The sequence below is a fragment of the Oncorhynchus clarkii genome, chromosome 18 (assembly GCF_045791955.1).
Source record: "Oncorhynchus clarkii lewisi isolate Uvic-CL-2024 chromosome 18, UVic_Ocla_1.0, whole genome shotgun sequence".
NCBI classification, from domain to species: Eukaryota; Metazoa; Chordata; class Actinopteri; order Salmoniformes; family Salmonidae; genus Oncorhynchus; species Oncorhynchus clarkii.
Genome location: NC_092164.1, coordinates 54,649,118 through 54,661,382, shown reverse-complemented (window position 1 = coordinate 54,661,382; position 12,265 = coordinate 54,649,118). Strand labels below are relative to the sequence as shown.

General features: G+C 44.6%; 1 protein-coding gene across 1 annotated transcript in view; it reads right to left on the bottom strand.

The window, feature by feature from the left end:
- The window catches only part of LOC139373700 (adhesion G protein-coupled receptor B2), a 326,533-nt gene that overhangs the window by 93,777 nt on the left and 220,491 nt on the right, over window positions 1-12,265 (bottom strand). The window contains exon 16 of the mRNA XM_071114575.1: window positions 10,044-10,170. Within this exon, the coding sequence (XP_070970676.1) occupies window positions 10,044-10,170 (127 nt within the window). The remainder of the gene's footprint in view (window positions 1-10,043; window positions 10,171-12,265) is intronic.

The window sequence follows — 12,265 nt, the reverse complement described above, 5'->3', positions numbered from 1 at the left end:
AAAAGAGAGAGAGAACAGAAAGACAGATAGCGAGAGAGAACAGAAAGACAGATAGAGAGAGAGAAAGAGATATAGTTCTAAACTCTCTTTTACAAAGAGAAAATAATTGACCAGGCAGAGAGAGAAAGGAGCAATCAGTAGATAGAAAAGAAAGAATGAAGAGGAGTGATTCTGTTTGATTACTCTGTTGTGGGTCAGGTCCAAGATATGGATTGTTGGCAGCTTAGTGTGTGTGATGGTCTAGCTATTGGCTCAAACACACACACACACACACACACACACACACACACACACACACACACACACACACACACACACACACACACACACGCATTGACACATGTAAGTAAGCACACGTATACATTCACACACGTCAGCAAATCACACACATGTCAACAATTCACACACATGTCAGCAAATTTTCAAGCACTTTCAGTACAGAGCAAACTGTGATGATGATGATAATGATGCATTTTGTGTCATCTATAATTTTGTAGTGGACTATCCCTTAATGCTGGAGATCAACATGCTGATATCCCAGCAAGATTTTAGAACTCATTAAAAGGCAATGATAAAAGTCATCAGGACTGTAATCACAGAGTGGTGTTGTTTTATTGGCAGGGATGAGGTGGAAGGTTATACTGTAGCTGGTTGGTAGCACTCTATCTATCACTATGAGCCAATGCAAAACCCCACCATGAAGCCAAGCCTGCAACACACACACACACACACATTCCCAGAGGGGAGTGTTTGTCCTTCAGACTGCTTGCTACAGACACTCTTAACATGCAGGGCAGGTCCGTCCTCAGGGGCAAGACTCAGCTTTGACTATGGACGTGTGTGTGTTTGTCAGTGTGTGTGTGTGTGTGTGTGTGTGTGTGTGTGTGTGTTTTGTGTGTGTGTGTGTCTGTGTCAGTTGTGTGTGTGTGTGTGTGTGTGTGTGTGTGTGTGTGTGTGTGTGTGTGTGTGTGTGTGTGTGTGTGTGTGTGTGTGTGTGTGTGTGTGTGTGTGTGTGTGTGTTTATGACAGTATCTCCGGATCTGTTTTATCTGCTAATCCTCCTAAGGTTCCATGACTGAATGTTGACACGCACACACACACACATACACACACACACACACACACACACACACACACACACACACACACACACACATAGACACATACACCAGACATTTCAATGCATCCGTCCTTCACACGTCCAGAAGGGTGGAGCTTCTGGCAATTTTCCTCCTCACATCCTCTCCATCATTCCTCGTCAGCCAATCAACCTTTTCTTTCCATTTCTCCTTCTCTGTCTCTCTCTCTATTTATGGTTACACCTCCGTCGTTGCCATTCTTATCAACATTCTACAGATGGCGCAGCATATTGACATCTGACTGACGCAGCATATTAACGACGTCTGACTGACGCAGCACACTGACGTCTGACTGACGCAGCATATTAACGACGTCTGACTGACGCAGCATATTGACGTCTGACTGACGCAGCATATTAACGACGTAATGACTGACGCAGCATATTGACGTCTGACTGACGCAGCATATTGACATCTGACTGACGCAGCATATTGACATCTGACTGACGCAGCATATTGACATCTGACTGACGCAGCATATTAACGACGTCTGACTGACGCAGCATATTGACGTCTGACTGACGCAGCATATTGACATCTGACTGACGAAGCATATTGACGTCTGACTGACGCAGCATATTGACATCTGACTGACGAAGCATATTGACATCTGACTGACGCAGCATATTGACATCTGACTGACGCAGCATATTAACAACGTCTGACTGAAGCAGCATATTGACGTCTGACTGACGCAGCATATTAACGACGTCTGACTGACGCAGCATATTGACATCTGACTGACGCAGCATATTAACGACGTCTGACTGACGCAGAATATTGACATCTGACTGACGCAGCATATTAACGACGTCTGACTGACGCAGCATATTGACATCTGACTGACGCAGCATATTGACGTCTGACTGACGCAGCATATTAACGACGTCTGACTGACGCAGCATATTGACATCTGACTGACGCAGCATATTGACATCTGACTGACGCAGTATATTGACGACGTCTGACTGAAGCAGCATATTGACGTCTGACTGACGCAGCATATTAACAACGTCTGACTGACGCAGCATATTGACATCTGATTGACGCAGCATATTGACGTCTGACTGACGCAGCATATTGACGTCTGACTGACGCAGCATATTAACGACGTCTGACTGAAGCAGCATATTGACGTCTGACTGACGCAGCATATTAACAACGTCTGACTGACGCAGCATATTGACATCTGATTGACGCAGCATATTGACGTCTGACTGACGCAGCATATTGACATCTGACTGACGCAGCATATTGACATCTGACTGACGCAGCATATTGACGTCTGACTGACGCAGCATATTAACGACGTCTGACTGACGCAGCATATTGACATCTGACTGACGCAGCATATTAACGACGTCTGACTGACGCAGCATATTGACATCTGATTGACGCAGCATATTGATCTGATTGACGCAGCATATTGACGTCTGACTGACGCAGCATATTGACATCTGACTGACGCAGCATATTAACGACGTCTGACTGACGCAGCATATTGACGTCTGACTGACGCAGCATATTAACGACGTCTGACTGACGCAGCATATTGACATCTGACTGACGCAGCATATTAACGACGTCTGACTGACGCAGCATATTGACATCAGATTGACGCAGCATATTGATGTCTGACTGACGCAGCATATTGACGTCTGACTGACGCAGCATATTGACATCTGACTGATGCAGCATATTGACATCTGACTGACGCAGCATATTGACATCTGACTGATGCAGCATATTGACTTCTGACTGACGCAGCATATTGACATCTGACTGACGCAGCATATTACCGACGTCTGACTGATGCAGCATATTGACATCTGACTGACGCAGCATATTAACGACGTCTGACTGACGCAGCATATTGACATCTGATTGACGCAGCATATTAACGACGTCTGACTGACGCAGCATATTGACATCTGACTGACGCAGCATATTAATGACGTCTGACTGACGCAGCATATTGACGTCTGACTGACGCAGCATATTGACGTCTGACTGACGCAGCATATTGACATCTGACTGACGCAGCATATTAAAGACGTCTGACTGACGCAGCATATTGACGTCTGACTGACGCAGCATATTGATGTCTGACTGACGCAGCATATTGACGTCTGACTGACGCAGCATATTGACATCTGATTGACGCAGCATATTAACGACGTCTGACTGACGCAGCATATTAACGACGTCTGACTGACGCAGCATATTGACATCTGACTGACGCAGCATATTGACGTCTGACTGATGCAGCATATTGACATCTGACTGACGCAGCATATTAACGACGTCTGACTGACGCAGCATATTGACTGACGCAGCATATTGACGTCTGACTGACGCAGCATATTTACGTCTGACTGACGCAGCATATTGACATCTGATTGACGCAGCATATTAACGACGTCTGACTGACGCAGCATATTGACGTCTGACTGACGCAGCATATTGACATCTGACTGACGCAACATATTGACGTCTGACTGATGCAGCATATTGACATCTGACTGACACAGCATATTAACGACGTCTGACTGACGCAGCATATTGACGACTGACTGACGCAGCATATTGACGTCTGACTGACGCAGCATATTGACATCTGACTGACGCAGCATATTAACGACGTCTGACTGACGCAGCATATTGACGTCTGACTGACGCAGCATATTGACGTCTGACTGATGGGTAATGCTCCAAAAAACTCTGACTGTTTCATCACATTTACACCATAGTGGGCTGGAAATACGATGACATTGCTAAAGTGACTATCATTATCATGTCGTCAAATTTATTTAGAGAAATTACAATGTTGCCATGAGCTACAGCAGTAAGGTTTGTCAGAAAGAGCTAGCAATGATAATGATAGTGCTCCCCTCAATCTTAGCTAGCTACAGTAGCTAAAGTTATACTGTATCTAAAGTCCATCTGAAGACATCATGATAATGTTAGTGCTCCCCTCAATCTTACCTAGCTACAGTAGCTAAAGTTATACTGCATCTAAAGTCCATCTGAAGACATCATGACAACGGAAAAAGCGTCTCCTACAAGTCATTTGCCTCCTTTTGAAATGTCAATGTGCTTTCAAACCACAGTAATAATGCATTTTAGACTATATCATCCTCAGCACCCATTGAGACTGCATTGAGTAGATCGCTCAGCTGGGCATCAATCCTAAAAGAAATGTTCAAAACAGTATTGTGATGAAATGTGCAACCATTGAATACCCTTCTCAACCTCTATCTTGATTCCCTCTCTTTCTTTCTCTCCTATCTGTCTGTTTTACTCCATGGTTCACCCTAATTCCATGGCTTTTAATGGAGGAGATCAAATCCATAATGTGAATAGCTCACTACACACTATGCCTGTGAGAGTGGGACTAGAGGGAAGACAGACTAAACTTCACAATCAACTTCCATTGATACTGATTGTAGCTTTCTCCCCTCTCTTAACTCTCCCCTCCCTCTCTCCCTGGTCTCTTTCTCTCCATTCCCTCTCCTCCCCCTCTCCCTGGTCTCTCTCCCTCCTCTCCTCCACCCCCCCCCCTCCCTGGTCTCTCGCCCTCCTTTCCCTTTCCCTGGTCTCTCTCCCTCCTCTCCTCCACCCCCTCCTCCCTGGTCTCTCACCCTCCTTTCCCTCTCCCTGGTCTCTCTCTCTCCCTCCTCTCCTCCACCCCCCCTCCCTGGTCTCTCGCCCTCCTTTCCCTCTCCCTGGTCTCTCTCCCTCTTCTCTTCCTCCTCCTCTCCCTGGTCTCTCCAGCTGTTGGAAGTAAACACGATTAACCGGCGATCCCTGGCTCCACTGTAAACTGCCTATTATGGAAGCAATGCCTCTAAATCCCTCCATCTCTCTCTCTCTGTCTGTCTATCCCTGCATCCCTCCCTTCATCCCTCCCTCCCTCCCTCTTCTACTAAACATGGTGGTTAATCCTCCTCCCCCTGCCCGCCTTCTCTCTGGCCCAGGATAAGCTGCTCAAGCTGGGCTGCGGATTCTAAGCTTTGCTCCAAGACCCAGACCCTGCCTGGATGTCTGGATGTGGATGTGTGTGACACTTTGTGTGTTTGGATGATCCACTGCCACCACATGACAACTAAGTTATGTTAAGTGAGTGAAAGAGTAATACCGATATTATTTGTAGCTACATACGTGGAGACATGCAGCCATGCAAGCAAGCATGAACAGTGCCTGCGTTCATGCTGCACACACACACACACACACGCACTCACCCACCCACGCACGCACGCACGCACGCACGCACGCACGCACACACACACACACACACACACACACACACACACACACACACACACACACACACACACACACACACACACACACACACACACACACACACACACACTCTACATTGCTGAGTTGGGGCAGCTGATAGCAAGGTGAAAGTGTCCTCTCCATTAACCACATTAGCTGGGAAATAAACTCTACACACTGATCCCTAGCTCCAGGGCATCAGCGCTAGGCTAATGGTGTAATGGTCCTGAATGACATATCGCTAACAGCTAAGGACACATTTCATAAATGTCACCAGGCATTCTTGCCCATTCCACTTGTGACCACATGCTGGGAAAAGAGAAAAGTCAATAGTATTCCATAAAAGGAGAAGGCCAGACAGCACAGAGAGCGGTCTGAGGTTGACGGATCCAGCTTTTAGGTCAGGACCATTATGGATATTTCCTGTCCCTAATGGGAACGGCCCTTTTAGTGTCCGTTCCTTTTGGAAGTATGGGAAATAGGAACATCCTATATGTTCAGGATCAGGACAGCTTTGGGGTAAAAAAAAACTAAACAAACGGATGGGTGAAACTAAAGTCCACCACCTCAAATATACCAATAAAACTCCATTAAAACTCTGTTGGTCTTGTGCCTGGCACCTACCATCATACCCCGTTCAAAGGCACCTACAACCATATCCCGTTCAACGGCACCTACTACCATGCCCCGTTCAAAGGCACCTACTACCATATCCCGTTCAAAGGCACCTACTACCATGCCCCGTTCAAAGGCACCTACTACCATATCCCGTTCAAAGGCACCTACTACCATATCCCGTTCAAAGGCACCTACTACCATATCCCGTTCAAAGGCACCTACTACCATACCCTGTTCAAAGGCACCTACTACCATACCCGGGTTCAAAGGCACCTACGACCATACCCCGTTCAAAGGCACCAACTACCATACCCCGTTCAAAGGCACCTACTACCATACCCCGTTCAAAGGTACCTACTACCATACCCCGTTCAAAGACACCTACAACCATATCCCGTTCAAAGGCACCTACTACCATATCCCGTTCAAAGGCACCTACTACCATATCCCGTTCAACGGCACCTACTACCATATCCCGTTCAAAGGCACCTACTACCATATCCCGTTCAAAGGCACCTACTACCATATCCCGTTCAAAGGCACCTACTACCATATCCCGTTCAACGGCACCTACTACCATATCCCGTTCAATGGCACCTACTACCATATCCCGTTCAAAGGCACCTACTACCATATCCCGTTCAACGGCACCTACTACCATATCCCGTTCAAAGGCACCTACTACCATATCCCGTTCAAAGGCACCTACTACCATATCCCGTTCAAAGGCACCTAATACCATATCCCGTTAAAAGGCACCTACTACCATACCCTGTTTAAAGGCACCTACTACCATATCCCGTTCAAAGGCACCTACTACCATGCCCCGTTCAAAGGCACCTACTACCATACCCGTTCAAAGGCACCATACAACCTCTGAATGGCACACATACACAATGCATGTCTCAATTGTCTCAAGGCTTAAAAATCCTTCTTTAACCTGTCTCCTCCCCTTCATCTACACTGATTGAAGAGTAGATGAAGTGTAGAAGTGTAGTTTATTTAGTAAATATTTTCGGAACTCTATTTCTTGAACTGCATTGTTGTTTAAGGGCTTGTTAGCATTTCACAGTAAGGTACCTGTTGTATTCAGCGCATGTGACATGGAAAATGCAGGTAATCTTAATGTTTTGTACACTCAGTGTATATCTTATCAATAAAAGCCTCCCAGATGTGAGGGTTGCATTATACAGACACACACACACACACACACACACACACACACACACACACACACACACACACACACACACACACACACACACACACACACACACACACACACACACACACACACACACACACACACACACACACACACACACACACACACATTGAGAGAGAGGAAGAGAGAGTCAGATGCATTTGTGTGGTAAAGAATAGTGAGATCTGAGATATGCATAGCTGAATAGCAGGGCAGTTAACCCCGACAGAGACTCTAGAAAGTAAGTGCTTTTCAAACGTTATCTTCCTCACATAAAGAAACCCCTGCACACACACACACACACACACACACACACACACCTTACGATGTCCTGATATACAATATTTGGTGGGTAGGTGGGACAGGAAGATAGAAAGAGCATAGAGAGAGACTAACTATTTTCACATCGTTACAACACTGCATATAGACATAATATGATATTTAAAATGTCTCTATTATTTTTGAACTTTTGGAACATTTCACTTACTTTGGCAATGTAAACATATGTTTCCCATGCCAATAAATCCCTTTGAATTGAATTAGAGAGAGAGAGAGAGAAGGATGCTTAAGAGAGGGTGACATCACAGAGCGATGGGACAGGCTGGCTAGAAGAAGAGAGCAGGTTAAAGGTCAGTGGATATAGGCGTGTTTAGCTGCTAGAGTTAGGGGTCCTAGCGGGTCCATTAGTAGTGGCACACATAAAGCAGAGGAGAGTGGCTCAATACATTAATCACCGCTAAAAGCCTGCTCTGCTCACGTCATAGCCACGGTCACTGCTCTATTTAGAATTATACAGCAGTTACACACGCTGGAGGCTACAGTAAGCACACACATGCACGCAGACACAAAAGAACACACGCCCTCGCTCACACACACACACACACACACACACACACACACACACACACACACACACACACACACACACACACACACACACACACACACACACACACACACACACACACACACACCCAACATGCAGACACATACAGTACCCAGGCATGCCTGTGTATGTTAACACAGAAATACACAGCTGAACTCATACACCAACCAACACACCCAAGCTGGCTTTGAGACACACCTGAACCCTAAATGTCATAGTTCATACTATAAGGAAAATGGCTCCCAATGTCTCTAATAATGATAGCTGTTTGCTTGCCCAGCCCAACAAGGATAGAGCAGCCGTGAACTGAACTAAGATCCCATCTATAATGCACTTTTCCTTTACACCCCCTATCGTTCTACTGGTTGGCTTCTTGTTCTTCCCCACGGTCGGACTGAACAGTGACTAAACATTGGTTAGATAATTAGCTAATTAGCTCTGTGCTGTGCTTACCGATGAGCGCAGCCCAGTTCTCCCATAATCAACTAATGAGCCAACCATCCATATCTTATCTAAACAAACTAGCTTACTTATTAACCCAATGTGTCCCGCCGTAACGCTGGCGCGTTTTGGACTTCTAATCCATTTTAACCATTGTGTTTGAGCTACAGACGTGTATTTCTTCTATGTCCGTAGATACCAACCATTAGTATGTGTGCATAGCGGGGGCTGGGCTACAGTGGTGTTTGTGAGACAAGGGCAGATCCTGAAGGGACCCGGGGCCGGGCCCTTTTTACAAAAACATCTGCAGATTGAGAATGGTTTGAGCTACAAATGACTAAAGCGATCTATGAAAAGCTGAGACTGTAACATGTTTTGCTCGATGACGCTCACAAGCTACACACGAGTTGTTAGAAGGTGAGGGGTCTTCTGTATAGAACATTTAGGAAATCCCAGGACATAGTGTATATAATACTGTAAGGGGTTCTTCTGTATATACGATTATAGGAAATCCCAGGACATAGTGTATATAATACTGTAAGGGGTTCTTCTGTATAGAAGATTATAGGAAATCCCAGGACATAGTGTATATAATACTGTAAGGGGCTCTTCTACATAGAAGTTAATAGGAAATCCCAGGACATAGTGTCTATAATACTGTAAGGGGCTCTTCTGTATAGAAGATCATAGGAAATCACAGGACATGGTGTCTATAATGCGCTCACATACTGTAGTTTCTGTCACAAACTCCAAACTGCACACAGTTGTCACTGATTAGTTGGATATTCCTTTCCCAGTGAGCACATTTCTGTACTTACAGCTTCCATCTAAATTCATTTGTATAATTGTTTTGCTTTGTGAGAACTTGTTTTTACATTGCTATTTGTCAATGAATGCAGCTGTTCATGTCAAATAGTGTTGTGTTCTACTTGTGCCCCTGGTTGTCCTGAAAGGAAAATGGTGAAACACGTCATTGTGAGGCTAAATGTAAGCGCTGCACATGCAGATAAATGAAAGTCAGATAAATGAAATGTATTTTTGCTGTGGTCTTGGGACTGGCAGCATCTTTAGTCGTATGATTTCAACAAATCCACTCTCTCAAAAACTCTTACGGCTGGATTCCTGGCCACAGATAAAGCCTAGTCCTAGATTAAAAATCTTTTCCAATGGAGATTCTCCATTACATTTTAGAAGACTGTTGTACAGATGTCACAGCTGTATTTATTTCAACTGTATTTTACAGCTGTATTTATTTCAACTGTGACTTATACAGTTGTTTATGTCCTATCTTAAACCTTGAGGATAGTAAGTGAATTTCATTCATCTCCCTTTCTGAGTTGACTGTTCAAATCAAAGTAACCCTAAGTCTACCTTGTACATATCCACATGCCAACACCCTAACGCATTAGCTTGTTGGCTCCAATTAGCGTTAGCCCCAGTGCAATCGAGTAGAGCTGGAAATGTGACTCACCGGGTCTTTAGCTTGTTGCGCTAGCACAGCGTAGGTTGAGATCCTGCTGCACAGGCATTTAGTGTGGACGGCGGCAGACGTGAGTGTTTGGCAGCCCTCGGTGTCCCAGTTCTTAGCGCCAGCTTCCCTGGAGATGGGAGAAACACGGACACACACAGTGAGTGAGACACACACACACACCATCACATTATAGCATACAGATGCACTCAAACAAAAAGTGAGAGAGTGAGAGAGAGAGAGAGAGAGAGAGAGCGAGAGAGAGAGCGAGAGAAAGAGAGCGAGAGAGAGAGAGAGAGAGGCTGGGTACTCATTGACCACATTGAGCTGTATTGTGCTGTAGAGACCACTTTGACAGGGACAGCCAGACCCCCATGAACCCCTCATTTCTTCTCTCCATCCCTCTGTCCTCCATGCCTCCATATATACTACCGTTCAAAAGTTCGGGGTCACTTAGAAATGTCCTTGTTTTCCATGAAAACATACATGAAATGAGTTGCAAAATGAATAGGAAATATAGTCAAGACGTTGACAAGGTTATAAATAATGATTTTAAATTGAAATAATATTTGTGTCCTTCAAACTTTGCTTCCGTCAAAGAATCTTCCATTTGCAGCAATTACAGCCTTGCAGACCTTTGGCATTCTAGTTTGCAATTTGTTGAGGTAATCCAAAGAGATTTCACCTCATGCTTCCTGAAGCACCTCCCACAAGTTGGATTGGCTTGATGGGCACTTCTTACGTACCATACGGTCAAGCTGCCCCCCACAACAGCTCAAAAGGGTTGAGATCCGGTGACCGTGCTGGCCACTCCATTATAGACAGAATACCAGCTGACTGCTTTTTCCCTAACTAGTTCTTGCATAGTTTGGAGCTGTGCTTTGGGTCATTGTCCTGTTGTAGGAGGAAATTGGCTCTAATTAAGCGCCGTCCACAGGGTATGGCATGGAGTTACAAAATGGAATGAGAGCCTTCCTTCTTCAAGATCCCTTTTACCCTGTACAAATCTCCCACTTTACCACCACCAAAGTACTCCCAGACCATCACATTGCCTACACCATGCTTAACAGATGGGGTCAAGCACTCCTCCAACATCTTTCAATTTTTTCTGCGTCTCACGAATGTTCTTCTTTGTGTTCTAATTACCTCAAACTTAGATTAGTTTGTCCATAACACTTTTTTTCCAATCTTCCTCTGGCCAGTGTCTCTGTTCTTTTGCCCATCTTAATCTTTTATTATTCTTGGCCAGTCTGAGATATGGCTTTTTTTTTGCAACTCTGCCTAGAAGTCCAGCATCCTGGAGTCGCCTCTTCACTGTTGACGTTGAGACTGGTGTTTTATTTATTTCATGAAGCTGCCAGTTGAGGACTTGTGAGGCGTCTGTTTCTCAAACGAGACACTCTAATGTACTTCTCCTCTTACTCAGTTGTGCACCGGGGCCTCCCACTATTCTGGTTATAGCCAGTTTGCGCTGTTCTGTGAAGGGAGTAGTATAAAGTCTTGTATGAGATCTTCAGTTTATTGGCAATTCATCGCATGGAATAGCCTTCATTTCTCAGAACAAGAATAGACTGATGAAGTTTCAGAGGAAAGTTCTTTGTTTCTGGCCATTTTGAGCCTGTAATCGAACCCACATGCTCCAGATACTCAACTAGTCTAAAGAAGGCCAGATAAATTGCTTCTTTAATCTTCTTTAACAGTTTTTAACTGTGCAAACATAATTGCAAAAGGGTTTTCTAATGATCAATTAGCCTTTTAAAATGATACACTTGGATTAGCTAACACAAGGTGCCATTGGAACACAGGAGTGATGGTTGCTGATATTGGGCCTCTGTATGCCTATGCAGATATTCCATTAAATATCAGCCGTTTCCAGCTACAATAGTAATTTACAACATTAACAATGTCTACACTATATTTCTGATAAATGTTATGTTATTTTAATGGACTTTTTTTCTTTTTTTAATTCTTCCAAAAACAAGGACATTTCTAAGTGATCCCAAACTTTTGAACGGTAGTGTATGTCTCTCATTTAGTAATGAAAAGTGTGATGTGGAGGTCAATCAATGGGGACATTCACATTCTCTAATTGAACTAATGACTAGCCTTACAGCCATCAACACACACCAACCATATGCTCTAGCCTGGCTTTACTACAAATGACTGTACACATGTCTGTTGCAGATCTTGTCACGGTTACAGCAGGGATATGAACCTTCAGATAC